The sequence below is a fragment of the Pleurodeles waltl genome, chromosome 1_2 (genome assembly GCF_031143425.1).
Source record: "Pleurodeles waltl isolate 20211129_DDA chromosome 1_2, aPleWal1.hap1.20221129, whole genome shotgun sequence".
NCBI classification, from domain to species: domain Eukaryota; kingdom Metazoa; phylum Chordata; class Amphibia; order Caudata; family Salamandridae; genus Pleurodeles; species Pleurodeles waltl.
This window is the reverse complement of record NC_090437.1, coordinates 1,231,576,154-1,231,595,200: the sequence shown is the minus strand read 5'-3', so window position 1 is coordinate 1,231,595,200 and position 19,047 is coordinate 1,231,576,154. Positions and strand designations below refer to the sequence as shown.

The 19,047-nt window shown below is 47.9% G+C and overlaps 1 protein-coding gene across 1 annotated transcript in view; it reads right to left on the bottom strand.

Annotated features, from left to right (window-relative positions):
- The window catches only part of KDM3A (lysine demethylase 3A), a 280,805-nt gene that overhangs the window by 33,266 nt on the left and 228,492 nt on the right, over nt 1–19,047 (bottom strand). The window contains exon 23 of the mRNA XM_069204391.1: nt 12,541–12,680. Within this exon, the coding sequence (XP_069060492.1) occupies nt 12,541–12,680 (140 nt within the window). The remainder of the gene's footprint in view (nt 1–12,540; nt 12,681–19,047) is intronic.

Genomic DNA, 19,047 nt, shown 5'->3' with positions numbered 1-19,047 from the left:
CCACAGAGTGACAAAGGCACTGTCCCCATGTGGCCAGCAACATGTCTGGTGTGTAGCAGGCTGCTAAAACTAGTCAGCCCACACTGGTAGTCGGGTATGGTTTCAGGGGGCATCTCTAAGATGCACTCTGGGTGTATTTCACAATAAAATGTACACTGGCATCAGTGTGCATTTATTGTGCTGAGAAGTTTGATACCAAACTTCACAGTTTTCAGTGTAGCCATTATGGTGCTGAGGACTTCGTGCATGACAGACTCCCAGACCATATACTCTTATGGCTACCCTGCACTTACAATGTCTAGGGTTTTGCTTAGACACTGTAGACGCATAGTGCTCATGCACCTATGCCCTCACCTATGGTATAGTGCACCCTGCCTTAGGGCTGTAAGGCCTGCTAGAGGGGTGACTTATCTATGCCATAGGCAGTGTGAAGTTGGCATGGCACCCTGAGTGGAGTGCCATGTCGACCTAGTAATTTTCTCCCCACCAGCACACACAAGCTGGCAAGCAGTGTGTCTGTGCTGAGTGAGGGGTCCCCAGGGTGGCATAATGAAAATGTCACTTACCCAGTGTGTAGGAAGTTGGCTCTGTATGTGCTATTTCAAAGTAAGGAATAGCATGCACAGAGTCCAAGGGTTCCCCTTAGAGGTAAAATAGTGGTAAAAATAGATAATACTAATGCTCTATTTTGTGGTAGTGTGGTCGAGCAGTAGGCTTATCCAAGGAGTAGTGTTAAGCATTTGTTGTACATACACATAGACAATAAATGAGGTACCCACACTCAGAGACAAATCCAGCCAATAGGTTTTTGTATAGAAAAATATCTTTTCTTAGTTTATTTTAAGAACCACAGGTTCAAATTCTACATGTAATATCTCATTCGAAAGGTATTGCAGGTAAGTACTTTAAGAACTTCAAATCATCAAAATTGCATGTATACTTTTCAAGTTATTCACAAATAGCTGTTTTAAAAGTGGACACTTAGTGCAATTTTCACAGTTCCTAGGGGAGGTAAGTATTTGTTAGGTTAACCAGGTAAGTAAGACACTTACAGGGCTTAGTTCTTGGTCCAAGGTAGCCCACCGTTGGGGGTTCAGAGCGACCGCAAAGTCACCACACCAGCAGCTCAGGGCCGGTCAGGTGCAGAGTTCAAAGTGGTGCCCAAAACACATAGGCTAGAATGGAGAGAAGGGGGTGCCCCGGTTCCGGTCTGCTTGCAGGTAAGTACCCGCGTCTTCGGAGGGCAGACCAGGGGGGTTTTGTAGGGCACCGGGGGGGGACACAAGTCCACACAGAAATTTCACCCTCAGCAGCGCGGGGGCGGCCGGGTGCAGTGTCGAAACAAGCGTCGGGTTCGCAATGTTAGTCTATGAGAGATCTCGGGATCTCTTCAGCGCTGCAGGCAGGCAAGGGGGGGGTTCCTCGGGGAAACCTCCACTTGGGCAAGGGAGAGGGACTCCTGGGGGTCACTTCTCCAGTGAAAGTCCGGTCCTTCAGGTCCTGGGGGCTGCGGGTGCAGGGTCTCTCCCAGGCGTCGGGACTTTGGATTCAGAGAGTCGCGGTCAGGGGAAGCCTCGGGATTCCCTCTGCAGGCGGCGCTGTGGGGGCTCAGGGGGGACAGGTTTTGGTACTCACAGTATCAGAGTAGTCCTGGGGTCCCTCCTGAGGTGTCGGGTCTCCACCAGCCGAGTCGGGGTCGCCGGGTGCAGTGTTACAAGTCTCACGCTTCTTGCGGGGAGCTTGCAGGGTTCTTTAAAGCTGCTGGAAACAAAGTTGCAGCCTTTCTTGGAGCAGGTCCGCTGTCCTCGGGAGTTTCTTGTCTTTTCGAAGCAGGGGCAGTCCTCAGAGGATGTCGAGGTCGCTGGTCCCTTCGGAAGGCGTCGCTGGAGCAGGATCTTTGGAAGGCAGGAGACAGGCCGGTGAGTTTCTGGAGCCAAGGCAGTTGTCGTCTTCTGGTCTTCCGCTGCAGGGGTTTTTAGCTGGGCAGTCCTTCTTCTTGTAGTTGCAGGAATCTAATTTTCTAGGGTTCAGGGTAGCCCTTAAATACTAAATTTAAGGGCGTGTTTAGGTCTGGGGGGTTAGTAGCCAATGGCTACTAGCCCTGAGGGTGGGTACACCCTCTTTGTGCCTCCTCCCAAGGGGAGGGGGTCACAATCCTAACCCTATTGGGGGAATCCTCCATCTGCAAGATGGAGGATTTCTAAAAGTTAGAGTCACTTCAGCTCAGGACACCTTAGGGGCTGTCCTGACTGGTCAGTGACTCCTCCTTGTTTTTCTCATTATTTTCTCCGGCCTTGCCGCCAAAAGTGGGGCCTGGCCGGAGGGGGCGGGCAACTCCACTAGCTGGAGTGTCCTGCTGGGTTGGCACAAAGGAGGTGAGCCTTTGAGGCTCACCGCCAGGTGTGACAATTCCTGCCTGGGGGAGGTGTTAGCATCTCCACCCAGTGCAGGCTTTGTTACTGGCCTCAGAGTGACAAAGGCACTCTCCCCATGGGGCCAGCAACATGTCTCGGTTCGTGGCAGGCTGCTAAAACTAGTCAGCCTACACAGATAGTCGGTTAAGTTTCAGGGGGCACCTCTAAGGTGCCCTCTGGGGTGTATTTTACAATAAAATGTACACTGGCATCAGTGTGCATTTATTGTGCTGAGAAGTTTGATACCAAACTTCCCAGTTTTCAGTGTAGCCATTATGGTGCTGTGGAGTTCGTGTTTGACAGACTCCCAGACCATATACTCTTATGGCTACCCTGCACTTACAATGTCTAAGGTTTTGTTTAGACACTGTAGGGGTACCATGCTCATGCACTGGTACCCTCACCTATGGTATAGTGCACCCTGCCTTAGGGCTGTAAGGCCTGCTAGAGGGGTGTCTTACCTATACTGCATAGGCAGTGAGAGGCTGGCATGGCACCCTGAGGGGAGTGCCATGTCGACTTACTCATTTTGTTCTCACTAGCACACACAGGCTTGTAAGCAGTGTGTCTGTGCTGAGTGAGGGGTCTCTAGGGTGGCATAAGACATGCTGCAGCCCTTAGAGACCTTCCTTGGCATCAGGGCCCTTGGTACTAGAAGTACCAGTTACAAGGGACTTATCTGAATGCCAGGGTGTGCCAATTGTGGATACAATGGTACATTTTAGGTGAAGGAACACTGGTGCTGGGGCCTGGTTAGCAGGGTCCCAGCACACTTCTCAGTCAAGTCAGCATCAGTATCAGGCAAAAAGTGGGGGGTAACTGCAACAGGGAGCCATTTCTTTACACAGTGTACATCTGTTCGTGGCATCAGTCGCAGTAGATTCGCATGTTCTGCAATAGCTCGCCATCTGGTGTTGGGCCGGAGTGTTACAAGTTGTTTTTCTTCGAAGAAGTCTTTCGAGTCACGGGACCGAGTGACTCCTCCTTTTGTGTCCATTGCGCATGGGCGTCGACTCTATCCTCGATTGTTTTTCCCCGCAGAGGGTGAGGTAGGAGTTGTATTGTAGTAATAGTGCCCATGCAATGGAGTGACTAAGTATGCACCTATTTAAGGTTGAGATGATACATATATAAATAATTGAAGGTAACTTCCAAACTGCTACAGGCTCCCGGGGAGGCTGGTGGGCACATGCGAATCTACTGCGACTGATGCCACGAACAGATGTACACTGGGTAAGTGACATTTTCAGTTCGATGGCATCTGTCGCTGTAGATACGCATGTTCTGCATAGACTAGTAAGCAGTTATTTCCCCAAAAGCGGTGGATCAGCCTGTAGGAGTGGAAGTAGTCTGAAATAATGTTCTTAATACAGCTTGACCTACTGTGGCTTGTTGTGCGGATAACACGTCTACACAGTAGTGCTTGGTGAATGTGTGAGGCGTAGACCATGTGGCTGCCTTACATATTTCTTGCATTGGGATGTTTCCTAGAAAGGCCATGGTAGCACCTTTCTTTCTGGTTGAGTGTGCCCTTGGTGTAATGGGCAGCTGTCGTTTAGCTTTAAGGTAGCAGATTTGGATGCATTTAACTATCCATCTGGCTATACCTTGTTTTGAAATTGGGTTTCCTGCATGAGGTTTTTGAAATGCAATAAAGAGTTGTTTAGTCTTTCTGATGTTTTTTGTTCTGTCAATGTAATACATCAATGCTCTTTTGACATCTAATGTATGTAGCGCCCTTTCAGCTACGGTATCTGGCTGTGGAAAGAACACTGGAAGTTCCACTGTTTGATTTAGATGGAACGGTGAAATAACCTTTGGCAAAAATGTAGGATTGGTCCTTAAGACGACTTTATTTTTGTGTAGTTGTATAAAAGGTTCCTGTATTGTAAACGCCTGAATCTCGCTTACTCTTCTTAGGGAAGTAATGGCGATGAGAAATGCCACCTTCCAGGTTAGGAACTGTATGTCGCAGGAGTGCATGGGTTCAAAAGGTGGACCCATAAGTCTAGTTAGGACAACATTTAGGTTCCATGAAGGAACAGGTAGTGTTCTTGGTGGTATAATTCTCCTAAGGCCCTCCATGAATGCTTTAATGACTGGTATCTTATATAGGGAAGTTGAATAGGTAGTCTGCAGGTATGCAGAAATTGCTGCAAGGTGTATTTTAATGGAAGAGAAAGCTAGGTTAGATTTTTGTAAGTGAAGCAAGTAACCCACTACATGTTCTGGAGTTGTGTGTAATGGTTGTATTTGATTAATATGGCAGTAGCAAACAAACCTCTTCCATTTACTTGCATAACAGTGCCTGGTGGATGGCCTTCTGGCCTGTTTTATGACTTCCATACATTCTTGGGTAAGTTGTAAGTGCCCGAATTCTAGGATTTCAGGAGCCAGATTGCTAGATTCAGCGATGCTGGATCTGGGTGTCTGATCTTTTGGTTGTGCTGTGTCAACAGATCTGGCCTGTTGGGCAATTTGATGCAGGGTACCACTGATAGGTCTAGCAGCGTTGTGTACCAGGGTTGCCTTGCCCAAGTTGGTGCTATCAATATGAGTTTGAGTTTGCTTTGACTGAGTTTGTTTACCAGGTAAGGAAGGAGAGGGAGAGGAGGAAAAGCGTAAGCAAATATCCCTGACCAGTTCATCCATAGGGCATTTCCTTGGGATTGTTTGTGTGGGTATCTGGATGCGAAGTTTTGGCATTTTGCGTTCTCCCTTGTCGCAAACAAGTCTATCTGAGGTGTTCCCCAGAGTTTGAAATAAGTGTTCAGAATTTGGAGGTGAATTTCCCATTCGTGGACCTGTTGATGATCTCGAGAGAGATTGTCTGCGAGTTGATTTTGGATCCCTGGTATAAACTGTGCTATTAGGCGAATTTGGTTGTGAATTGCCCAATGCCAAATTTTTTGTGCTAGCAGGCTTAACTGCGTGGAGTGCGTCCCCCCCTGCTTGTTTAGATAATACATTGTTGTCATGTTGTCTGTTTTGACGAGAATGTATTTGTGAACTATTATTGGTTGGAAGGCTTTTAGTGCTTGAAAAACTGCTAGAAGTTCTAGGTGATTGATATGCAGTTTTGTTTGATGTACGTTCCATTGTCCTTGTATGCTGTGTTGATCGAGGTGTGCTCCCCACCCTGTCATGGAAGCATCTGTTGTTATTACATATTGTGGCACTGGGTCTTGGAAAGGCCGCCCCTTGTTTAAATTTATGTTGTTCCACCAGAGAAGCGAGAGGTAAGTTTGGCGGTCTATTAACACCAGATCTAGAAGGTGACCCTGTGCTTGAGACCACTGTGATGCTAGGCATTGTTGTAAGGGCCTCATGTGCAGTCTTGCGTTTGGGACAATGGCTATGCATGAAGACATCATGCCTAGGAGTTGTAATACCATCTTTGCCTGTATCTTTTGTGTTGGATACATGCGTTGTATGATGGTGTTGAAATTTAGAATTCTTTGTGGACTTGGAGTGGCTACTCCCTTTGATGTGTCTATTATGGCTCCTAGGTATTGTTGTACCTTGCGCAGCAGAATGTTGGATTTTGTAAAGTTGACGGTGAACCCGAGTTTGAAGAGGGTTTGTATGATCTGATTTGTGTGATTTGAGCACTGTATGAACGAATGGGCCTTGATTAGCCAGTCGTCCAAATATGGGAACACATGTATTTGCTGCCTTCTTATGTGTGCAGCGACTACCGCTAGACATTTGGTAAAGACTCTTGGTGCGGTTGTTAATCCGAAAGGCAGTACCTTGAATTGGTAATGTATTCCTTTGAATACAAACCTTAGGTATTTCCTGTGCGATGGGTGTATTGGTATATGGAAATAAGCATCCTTGAGGTCTAAAGTTGCCATGTAGTCGTGTAGTTTTAGCAATGGCAATACTTCTTGTAGTGTGACCATGTGGAAGTGGTCTGATTTGATGAAAGTGTTCACTACTCTGAGGTCTAGGATTGGTCTCAGTGTTTTGTCCTTCTTTGGTATCAGAAAGTACAGTGAGTAAACTCCTGTGTTTATTTGTGTGTTTGGCACTAATTCGATTGCATTCTTTTGCAATAGTGCCTGCACTTCTATCTCCAGGAGATTGGAATGGTGTGTTGTTAGATTTTGTGCTTTTGGTGGTATGTTTGGAGGGAATTGTAGAAATTCTATGCAATAACCATGTTGGATAATTGCTAGAACCCAAGTGTCTGTAGTGATTTTCTCCCATGCTTTGTAATAATGACCTATTCTTCCCCCCACTGGTGTTGTGTGGAGGGGGTGAGTGACATGTGAGTCACTGTTTAGTAGTAGGGGTTTTGGGGCTTTGAAATCTCCCTCTATTTCTAGGGAATTGCCCTCCTCTATATTGTCCCCGAAAACCTCCTCTATACTGTCCCTGCTAACTGGACGGTGTGGCTTGTGAGGTGCTGGCTTGTGTGCTTTGACCCCGAAACCCCCCTCGAAAGGGCGTTTTACGGAATGTGCTGTAATTCCCTCTGCTCTGCGGGGAGTAGAGTGCGCCCATGGCTTTGGCAGTGTCTGTATCTTTTTTGAGTTTCTCAATCGCTGTGTCCACTTCTGGACCGAACAGTTCTTTTTCATTAAAAGGCATATTGAGAACTGCTTGTTGAATCTCTGGTTTAAATCCAGACGTTCGGAGCCATGCATGCCTTCTGATAGTTACAGATTGTAAGGAAATGCCTCCTTGGCATGGTTGCCCCCTGACTTTTTGCCTTTGCTGATGCTATGTTTACAATTGAAAGTGTGCTGAGGCCTGCTAACCAGGCCCCAGCACCAGTGTTCTTTCCCTAACCTGTACTTTTGTATCCACAATTGGCAGACCCTGGCATCCAGATAAGTCCCTTGTAACTGGTACTTCTAGTACCAAGGGCCCTGATGCCAAGGAAGGTCTCTAAGGGATGCAGCATGTCTTATGCCACCCTGGAGACCTCTCACTCAGCACAGACACACTGCTTGCCAGCTTGTGTGTGCTAGTGAGGACAAAACGAGTAAGTCGACATGGCACTCCCCTCAGGGTGCCATGCCAGCCTCTCACTGCCTATGCAGTATAGGTAAGCCACCCCTCTAGCAGGCCTTACAGCCCTAAGGCAGGGTGCACTATACCATAGGTGAGGGTACCAGTGCATGAGCATGGTACCCCTACAGTGTCTAAACAAAACCTTAGACATTGTAAGTGCAGGGTAGCCATAAGAGTATATGGTCTGGGAGTCTGTCAAACACGAACTCCACAGCACCATAATGGCTACACTGAAAACTGGGAAGTTTGGTATCAAACTTCTCAGCACAATAAATGCACACTGATGCCAGTGTACATTTTATTGTAAAATACACCCCAGAGGGCACCTTAGAGGTGCCCCCTGAAACTTAACCGACTGTCTGTGTAGGCTGACTAGTTCCAGCAGCCTGCCACACCAGAGACATGTTGCTGGCCCCATGGGGAGAGTGCCTTTGTCACTCTGAGGCCAGTAACAAAGCCTGCACTGGGTGGAGATGCTAACACCTCCCCCAGGCAGGAGCTGTGACACCTGGCGGTGAGCCTCAAAGGCTCACCCCTTTGTCACAGCCCAGCAGGGCACTCCAGCTTAGTGGAGTTGCCCGCCCCCTCCGGCCACGGCCCCCACTTTGGCGGCAAGGCTGGAGGGAACAAAGAAAGCAACAAGGAGGAGTCACTGGCCAGTCAGGACAGCCCCTAAGGTGTCCTGAGCTGAGGTGACTCTGACTTTTAGAAATCCTCCATCTTGCAGATGGAGGATTCCCCCAATAGGGTTAGGATTGTGACCCCCTCCCCTTGGGAGGAGGCACAAAGAGGGTGTACCCACCCTCAGGGCTAGTAGCCATTGGCTACTAACCCCCCAGACCTAAACACGCCCTTAAATTTAGTATTTAAGGGCTACCCTGAACCCTAGAAAATTAGATTCCTGCAACTACAAGAAGAAGGACTGCCTAGCTGAAAAACCCCTGCAGAGGAAGACCAGAAGACGACAACTGCCTTGGCTCCAGAAACTCACCGGCCTGTCTCCTGCCTTCCAAAGATCCTGCTCCAGCGACGCCTTCCAAAGGGACCAGCGACCTCGACATCCTCTGAGGACTGCCCCTGCTTCGAAAAGACAAGAAACTCCCGAGGACAGCGGACCTGCTCCAAGAAAAGCTGCAACTTTGTTTCCAGCAGCTTTAAAGAACCCTGCAAGCTCCCCGCAAAAAGCGTGAGACTTGCAACACTGCACCCGGCGACCCCGACTCGGCTGGTGGAGATCCGACGCCTCAGGAGGGACCCCAGGACTACTCTGATACTGTGAGTACCAAAACCTGTCCCCCCTGAGCCCCCACAGCGCCGCCTGCAGAGGGAATCCCGAGGCTTCCCCTGACCGCGACTCTCTGAATCCTAAGTCCCGACACCTGGGAGAGACCCTGCACCCGCAGCCCCCAGGACCTGAAGGACCGGACTTTCACTGGAGAAGTGACCCCCAGGAGTCCCTCTCCCTTGCCCAAGCGGAGGTTTCCCCGAGGAATCCCCCCCCTTGCCTGCCTGCAGCGCTGAAGAGATCCCGAGATCTCCCATTGACTTCCATTACAAACCCGACGCTTGTTTCTACACTGCACCCGGCCGCCCCCGCGCTGCTGAGGGTGAAATTTCTGTGTGGGCTTGTGTCCCCCCCGGTGTCCTACAAAACCCCCCTGGTCTGCCCTCCGAAAACGCGGGTACTTACCTGCAAGCAGACCGGAACCGGGGCACCCCCTTCTCTCCATTCTAGCCTATGTGTTTTGGGCACCACTTTGAACTCTGCACCTGACCGGCCCTGAGCTGCTGGTGTGGTGACTTTGGGGTTGCTCTGAACCCCCAACGGTGGGCTACTTTGGACCAAGAACTAAGCCCTGTAAGTGTCTTACTTACCTGGTTAATCTAACAAATACTTACCTCCCCTAGGAACTGTGAAAATTGCACTAAGTGTCCACTTTTAAAACAGCTATTTGTCAATAACTTGAAAAGTATACATGCAATTTTGATGATTTGAAGTTCCTAAAGTACTTACCTGCAATACCTTTCGAATGAGATATTACATGTAGAATTTGAACCTGTGGTTCTTAAAATAAACTAAGAAAAGATATTTTTCTATATAAAAAAAAACCTATTGGCTGGATTTGTCTCTGAGTGTGTGTACTTCATTTATTGTCTATGTGTATGTACAACAAATGCTTAACACTACTCCTTGGATAAGCCTACTGCTCGACCACACTACCACAAAATAGAGCATTAGTATTATCTATTTTTACCACTATTTTACCTCTAAGGGGAACCCTTGGACTCTGTGCATGCTATTCCTTACTTTGAAATAGCACATACAGAGCCAACTTCCTACACAGATGTATTAATTGTCCGTGCAGCTGTATCTGCAGCGTCCATGGAGGAGCGTATCTGGTTGTTGGAGATGGTCTGTCCCTCTTCAACCACTTGTTTTGCCCTATTTTGTAAGTCCTTGGGCAGATGTTCAATGAGATGTTGCATCTCGTCCCAGTGGGCTCTGTCATAGCGCGCAAGTAGTGCCTGGGAGTTCGCGATGCGCCACTGGTTTGCAGCTTGTGCTGCGACTCTTACCAGCTGCATCGAACTTGCGGCTTTCTTTATCTGGGGGTGGTGCATCTCCAGATGTGAGAGAGTTGGCCCTTTTCCTAGCTGCTCCTACAACAACAGAGTCTGGTGGCAGCTGTGTAGTGATGAAAACCGGGTCCGTAGGAGGCGGCTTATACTTTTTTTCCACCCTTGGTGTGATTGCCCTACTTTTGACCGGCTCCTTAAAGATGTCTTTTGCGTGCCGGAGCATACCAGGGAGCATAGGCAGGCTTTGGTTTGAGCTGTGGGTGGAGGAGAGTGTGTTGAATAAGAAATCATCCTCGACCTGTTCTGAGTGGAGGCTTACGTGGTGAAATTGTGCTGCTCTAGCCACCACTTGAGAGTACGCGGTGCTGTCTCCTGGTGGAGATGGCTTTGTAGGGTATGCCTCCGGACTGTTATCTGACACTGGGGCGTCATATAGGTCCCATGCGTCCTGATCTTGGTCACCCTGGCTCATGGTGGTGTGAGCTGGGGAGTGTGATGGAGTTTGTGCTGGTGAAACGTTAATCACGGGCGGAGGAGAGGGTGGTGGTGTAACTCTTTTCACCACTTTTGGTTGTGGTGTTTGTTCCGTCTGGAACTCCAACCTTCTCTTTCTCCTAATGGGGGGAAGGGTGCTTATTTTTCCTGTCCCCTGCTGAATGAAGATACGCTTTTGCGTATGGTCCACATCAGTTGCTTGTAGCTCTTCCTCAAACCTATGCTTCTGCATTTGGGAGGTTAGCGAGTGCTCTTCTGTATAAGAGCCTGAAGCTGGGTCGCTTGCAGTCTGTTTCGGCATCGAAACTTTGTCTGCGTGTTTTTTCGGCTCCGAGGTGACTTTTTTCCTTTTCGGGGCCGAAACCTCTCGGCGTCGATCTGTTTCGGTGCCGCTGTCTCGGCGTCGAGCCGTGTCCACACCGGCATCTCGGTGTCGAGGCTTGTCTCCAGCACTTTCTCGGTCCCGAGAAGGCTGCGTGCCGGTGTCTCGACCGGAGTCGGACGATCTCGGCACTGTTTGGGCCTTTTTCGGTGCCGACGGTCGGTCACCGATTTTATGGGTCGAGCCATGGCCTGGTGGCAGTGGCGTCCCCTGGGCCTTGTAAATGTTCCTTTGAGTGGATTTCGACGTCTTACTCACGGTTTGTGTATCGTCGAATCCTTCGGAGTCTGAGTCTTGGATCGAGAAGGTACCTTCCTCTTCTTGTTCCTCGAACTCCCGTTGGGCTGTCGGAGCGGACGCCATCTGAAGTCTTCTGGCTCGACGGTCTCGGAGTTTTTTTCGGGACCGGAACGCACGACAGGCCTCGCAGGTGTCTTCGCTGTGCTCAGGTGACAGGCACAGGTTGCAGACCAAGTGTTGGTCTGTGTAGGGGTATTTATTGTGGCATTTGGGGCAGAAACGGAACGGGGTCCGTTCCATCGGCGTTCTTCAGCACGCGGTCGGGCCGACCAGGCCCCGACGGAGGATCGAAAAAACTACCCCGAAGGGCACCGGAGCTCTCCGATCTTCGAAGCGGTGTGGAATCTAAGTACGCCGATCCCGAACGCAACAATACCGACGAAAATCTTCCGAAATTAGCTAATTTTCCGTTCCGAAACTCGGAGCGACAGGAACTCGTCCGAACCCGATGGCGGAAAAAAAACAATCGAGGATAGAGTCGACGCCCATGCGCAATGGACACAAAAGGAGGAGTCACTCGGTCCCGTGACTCGAAAGACTTCTTCGAAGAAAAACAACTTGTAACACTCCGGCCCAACACCAGATGGCGAGCTATTGCAGAACATGCGTATCTACAGCGACAGATGCCATCGAACGACATGCTACAGCCCTTAGAGACCTTCCCTGGCATCAGGGCCCTTGGTACCAGGGGTACCAGTTACAAGGGACTTACCCACGATGCCAGGATGTGCCAATTGTGGAGACAAAGGTACAGGTTAGGGAAAGAACACTGGTGCAGGGACCTGGTTAGCAGGCCTCAGCACACTTTCAAATCATAACTTGGCATCAGCAAAGGCAAAAAGTCAGGGGGTAACCATGCCAAGGAGGCATTTCTTACACCAGGGCAGACCAAATTTACATCAGCTGCAGGTTTAGACAACCATGAAGACACAATGTGGTTGGTTAAGCACCACCTTCTGAAGCTACTAACACTTGCACTGTATTCAAATACACACATTAATGTTATCCCTCTGTAGTCTAACTTCAATATTTATGGAAGCCAGAGACCCACTTGGCCATTGTTGTTCGTATTTACTCATTACCTTCCTTACTGGCTGCAAAGTAGTTCCTCCAAGATCTCATATACAACTTATTTTAACTTCTAGAAGTCCTAAATCCATACAGATTGAAGTCAAAAGCTCTATCATGAACCCAAAAACACTCAATTTTACATGAAGTCACAGGATGCTCAGCTGACGTACACTATTCTTATTCACTTACATGTCAGAGAGCCTTCAGATAAAAAAACATGTTTTCTTCATCATGTGATGCAATCTCCCATCTGACTGGCATGATTGTAATCCTCACCTTTTTAAGGAACTTCCTGATCTTCTCTGTATCCTTAGCCGCATAAATATGCCACAGAGCTCCAGGCTTCTCTTTATTTTCCACATAACGCTTTACCGTCAGTTCATCTGCATCACCATCATATACTGTTTTAAGCACTTCTGTGTGATTGGAAAACAAAAATCAGTATTGTGCTAGTAAAAAAAAAAAAAAAAAAAAAAAAAAAAAAAAAAAAAAAAAAAAACACAACACATCCTGTGGTGCTTAGTCAACTAAAGTACTAGAATCTGCTATAAAAAAAAAAAAAAGTCCAACATCTCCCCCCCCAACTGCTCTACACCCATCTCACAGAACCACTTCTGCAGTGAAAGTCAACTGCTTAATCAGGAGAAGCTCTGCTTGCCATTGTTGGATGCAGAAGCTGAAACTGTCTAAAACAGCACCAAGAATGAGTAGGGAGCGTGGACATTTCCCTAGCCCACCGGTTTGAAGAACACAATTTTGAACTCCTGTAAAACAAGAAAGATAAGCAGAAAGCCGGATCCACAAATTATGTGAGCGTACAGGTGGTGGCGTGTACATTTGCCACATGGGAGCAATATTTTGGGGAAGGGGGACCCCTAAAAACTGAGGAATCTGCATTTAGAAGTATCAGTGATGATGGCTCTCCTTGGCGCTGTAGAGTCAATGGTAAAGTATTGGATCTACCTCAGGTGTTCACAAGGAGTTAGTGAGTTACTGTAGGAAAGTCCCTCTTTCTGGCATGGTTACCCACACATTTTGCCTGTTGTCAGTGTGCTTAGACTTTTCACTGGGATCCTGCTAACCAGGACCCCAGTGTGTAGGAAGTTGGCTCTGTATTGAAAATGTCACTTACCCAGTGTACATCTGTTCGTGGCATCAGTCGCAGTAGATTCGCATGTTTTGCAATAGCTCGCCATCTGGTGTTGGGCCGGAGTGTTACAAGTTGTTTTTCTTCGAAGAAGTCTTTCGAGTCACGGGACCGAGTGACTCCTCCTTTTGTCTCCATTGCGCATGGGCGTCAACTCCATCTTCGATTGTTTTTCCCCGCAGAGGGTGAGGTAGGAGTTGAATTGTAGTAATAGTGCCCATGCAATGGAGTGACTAAGTATGCACCTATTTAAGGTTGAGATGATACATATACAAATAGTTGAAGGTAACTTCCAAACTGCTACAGGCTCCCGGGGAGGCGGGTGGGCACATGCGAATCTACTGCGACTGATGCCACGAACAGATGTACACTGGGTAAGTGACATTTTCAGTTCGATGGCATCTGTCGCTGTAGATACGCATGTTTTGCATAGACTAGTAAGCAGTTATCTCCCCAAAAGCGGTGGATCAGCCTGTAGGAGTGGAAGTAGTCTGAAATAATGTTCTTAATACGGCTTGACCTACTGTGGCTTGTTGTGCGGATAACACGTCTACACAGTAGTGCTTGGTGAATGTGTGAGGTGTAGACCATGTGGCTGCCTTACATATTTCTTGCATTGGGATGTTTCCTAGAAAGGCCATGGTAGCACCTTTCTTTCTGGTTGAGTGTGCCCTTGGTGTAATGGGCAGCTGTCGTTTAGCTTTAAGGTAGCAGATTTGGATGCATTTAACTATCCATATGGCTATACCTTGTTTTGATATTGGGTTTCCTGCATGAGGTTTTTGAAATGCAATAAATAGTTGTTTAGTCTTTCTGATGTTCTTTGTTCTGTCAATGTAATACATCAATGCTCTTTTGACATCTAATGTATGTAGTGCCCTTTCAGCTACGGTATCTGGCTGTGGAAAGAACACTGGAAGTTCCACTGTTTGATTTAGATGGAACGGTGAAATAACCTTTGGCAAAAATTTAGGATTGGTCCTTAGGACGACCTTATTCTTGTGTAGTTGTATAAAAGGTTCCTGTATTGTAAACGCCTGAATCTCGCTTACTCTTCTTAGGGAAGTAATGGCGATGAGAAATGCCACCTTCCAGGTTAGGAACTGTATTTCGCAGGAGTGCATGGGTTCAAAAGGTGGACCCATAAGTCTAGTTAGGACAACATTTAGGTTCCATGAAGGAACAGGTGGTGTTCTTGGTGGTATAATTCTCCTAAGGCCCTCCATGAATGCTTTAATGACTGGTATCTTATATAGGGAAGTTGAATAGGTAGTCTGCAGGTATGCAGATATTGCTGCAAGGTGTACTTTAATGGAAGAGAAATCCAGGTTAGATTTTTGTAAGTGAAGCAAGTAACCCACTACATGTTCTGGAGTTGTGTGTAATGGTTGTATTTGATTAATATGGCAGTAGCAAACAAACCTCTTCCATTTACTTGCATAGCAGTGCCTGGTGGATGGCCTTCTGGCTTGTTTTATGACTTCCATACATTCTTGGGTAAGTTGTAAGTGCCCGAATTCTAGGATTTCAGGAGCCAGATTGCTAGATTCAGCGATGCTGGATCTGGGTGTCTGATCTTTTGGTTGTGTTGTGTCAACAGATCTGGCCTGTTGGGCAATTTGATGCAGGGTACTACTGATAGGTCTAGCAGCGTTGTGTACCAGGGTTGCCTTGCCCAAGTTGGTGCTATTAATATGAGTTTGAGTTTGTTTTGACTGAGTTTGTTTACCAGGTAAGGAAGGAGAGGGAGAGGAGGAAAAGCATAAGCAAATATCCCTGACCAGTTCATCCATAGGGCATTGCCTTGGGACTGTTTGTGTGGGTATCTGGATGCGAAGTTTTGGCATTTTGTGTTCTCCTTTGTCGCAAACAAGTCTATCTGAGGTGTTCCCCAGAGTTTGAAATAAGTGTTCAGAATTTGGGGGTGAATTTCCCATTCGTGGACCTGTTGGTGATCTCGAGAGAGATTGTCTGCGAGTTGATTTTGGATCCCTGGTATAAATTGTGCTATTAGGCGAATTTGGTTGTGAATTGCCCAACGCCAAATCTTTTGTGCTAGCAGGCTTAACTGTGTGGAGTGCGTCCCCCCTTGCTTGTTTAGATAATACATTGTTGTCATGTTGTCTGTTTTGACGAGAATGTATTTGTGAACTATTATTGGTTGGAAAGCTTTTAGTGCTTGAAAAACTGCTAGAAGTTCTAGGTGATTTATATGCAGTTTTGTTTGATGTACGTTCCATTGTCCTTGTATGCTGTGTTGATCGAGGTGTGCTCCCCCACCCTGTCATGGAAGCATCTGTTGTTATTACGTATTGTGGCACTGGGTCTTGGAAAGGCCGCCCTTTGTTTAAATTTATGTTGTTCCACCACAGAAGCGAGAGGTAAGTTTGGCGGTCTATTAACACCAGATCTAGAAGGTGACCCTGTGCTTGTGACCATTGTGATGCTAGGCACTGTTGTAAGGGCCTCATGTGCAGTCTTGCGTTTGGGACAATGGCTATGCATGAAGACATCATGCCTAGGAGTTGTAGTACCATCTTTGCTTGTATCCTTTGTGTTGGATACATGCTTTGTATGATGGTGTTGAAATTTTGAATTCTTTGTGGACTTGGAGTGGCTACTCCTTTTGATGTGTCTATTATGGCTCCTAGGTATTGTTGTACCTTGCGCGGCAGAATTTTGGATTTTGTGAAGTTGACGGTGAACCCTAGTTTGAAGAGGGTTTGTATGGTGTGATTTGAGCACTCTATTAACGAATGGGCCTTGATTAGCCAGTCGTCTAGATATGGGAACACATGTATTTGCTGCCTTCTTATGTGTGCAGCGACTACCGCTAGACATTTGGTAAAGACTCTTGGTGCGGTTGTTAATCCGAAAGGCAGTACCTTGAATTGGTAATGTATTCCCTTGAATACAAACCTTAGGTATTTCCTGTGCGATGGGTGTATTGGTATATGGAAATAAGCATCCTTGAGGTCTAAAGTTGCCATGTAGTCGTGTAGTTTTAGCAATGGCAATACTTCTTGTAGTGTGACCATGTGAAAGTGGTCTGATTTGATGAAAGTGTTCACTACTCTGAGGTCTAGGATTGGTCTCAGCGTTTTGTCCTTCTTTGGAATCAGAAAGTACAGTGAGTAAACTCCTGTGTTTATTTGTGTGTTTGGCACTAATTCGATTGCATTCTTTTGCAATAGTGCCTGCACTTCTATCTCCAGGAGATTGGAATGATGTTTTGCCAAATTTTGTGCTTTTGGTGGTATGTTTGGAGGGAATTGTAGAAATTCTATGCAATAACCATGTTGGATAATTGCTAGAACCCAAGTGTCTGTAGTGATTTCCTCCCATGCTTTGTAATAATGACTTATTCTTCCCCCCACTGGTGTTGTGTGGAGGGGGTGAGTGACATGTGAGTCACTGTTTAGTAGTAGGGGTTTTGGGGCTCTGAAATCTTCCTCTATTCCTAGGGAATTGCCCTCCTCTATATTGTCCCCGAAAACCTCCTCTATACTGTCCCTGGTAACTGGACGGTGTTGCTTGTGAGGTGCTGGCTTGTGTGCTCGGACCCCGAAACCCCCCTCTAAAGGGTGTTTTACGGAATGTGCTGTAATTCCCTCTGCTCTGCGGGGAGTAGAGTGCGCCCATGGCTTTGGCAGTGTCCGTATCTTTTTTGAGTTTCTCAATCGCTGTGTCCACTTCTGGACCGAACAGTTCTTTTTCGTTAAAAGGCATATTGAGAACTGCTTGTTGAATCTCTGGTTTAAATCCAGACGTTCGGAGCCATGCATGCCTTCTGATAGTTACAGATGTATTAATTGTCCGTGCAGCTGTATCTGCAGCGTCCATGGAGGAGCAGATCTGGTTGTTGGAAATGGTCTGTCCCTCCTCAACCACTTGTTTTGCCCTATTTTGTAAGTCCTTGGGCAGATGTTCAATGAGATGTTGCATCTCGTCCCAATGGGCTCTGTCATAGCGCGCAAGTAGTGCCTGGGAGTTCGCGATGCGCCACTGGTTTGCAGCTTGTGCTGCGACTCTCTTACCAGCTGCATCGAACTTGCGGCTTTCTTTATCTGGGGGTGGTGCATCTCCAGATGTGTGGGAGTTGGCCCTTTTCCTAGCTGCTCCTACAACGACAGAGTCTGGTGGCAGCTGTGTAGTGATGAAAACCGGGTCTGTAGGAGGCGCCTTATACTTTTTTTCCACCCTTGGTGTGATTGCCCTACTTTTGACCGGCTCCTTAAAGATTTCTTTTGCGTGCCGGAGCATACCAGGGAGCATAGGCAGGCTTTGGTATGAGCTGTGGGTGGAGGAGAGTGTGTTGAATAAAAAATCATCCTCGACCTGTTCTGAGTGGAGGCTTACGTTGTGAAATTGTGCTGCTCTAGCCACCACTTGAGAATACGCGGTGCTGTCCTCTGGTGGAGATGGCTTCGTAGGGTATGCCTCCGGACTGTTATCTGACACTGGGGCGTCGTATAGGTCCCATGCGTCTTGATCTTGGTCACCCTGACTTATGGTGGTGTGAGCTGGGGAGTGTGATGGAGTTTGTGCTGGTGAGACGTTAATCACGGGCGGAGGAGAGGGTGGTGGGGTAACTCTTTTCACCACTTTTGGTTGTGGTGTCTGTTCAGTTTGGAACTCCAACCTTCTCTTTCTTCTAATAGGGGGAAGGGTGCTTATTTTTCCTGTCCCCTGCTGTATGAAAATATGCTTTTGCGTATGGTCCACATCAGTTGATTGTAGCTCTTCCTCAAACCTATGCTTTTGCATTTGGGAGGTTAGCGAGTGCTCTTCTGTACAAGAGCCTGAAGCTGGGTCGGTTGCAGTTTGTTTCGGGACCGAAACCCTGTCTGCGTCCTTTTTCGCCTCCGAGGTGACTTTTTTCATTTTCGGGGCCGAAACCTGTCGGCGCCGATCTTCTTCGGGGCCGCTGTTTCGGCGTCGAGCCGTGTCTACACCGGCATCTCGGTGTCGAGGCTTGTCTCCAGCACTTTCTCGGTCCCGAGAAGGCTGCGTGCCGGTGTCTCGACCGGAGTCGGACTATCTCGGCACTGTTTGGGCCTTTTTCGGTGCAGACGGTCGGTCACCGAATTTATGGGTGGAGCCATGGCCTGGTGGCAGTGCCGTCCCCTGGGCCTTGTAAATCTTCCTCGGAGTGGTTTTCGACGTCTTACTCACGGTTTGTGTATCGTCGAATCCTTCGGAGTCTGAGTCTTGGATCGAGAAGGTACCTTCCTCTTCTTGTTCCTCGAACTCTCGGTGGGCTGTCGGCGCGGACGCCATCTGAAGTCTTCTGGCTCGACGGTCTCGGAGTGTTTTTCGGGACCGGAACGCACGACAGGCCTCGCAGGTGTCTTCACTGTGCTCAGGTGACAGGCACAGGTTACAGACCAAGTGTTGGTCTGTATAGGGGTATTTATTGTGGCATTTGGGGCAGAAACGGAACGGGGTCCGTCCCATCGGCGTTCTCCAGCACGCGGTCGGCCCGACCAGGCCCCGATGGGGGATCGAAAAAACTACCCCCGAAGGGCACCGGAGCTCTTCGATCCTTCGACGCGGTGTTGAATCTAACTACGCCGATCCCGAACGCAACAATACCGACGAAAACCTTCCGAAATTAGCTATCTTTCCGTTCCGAA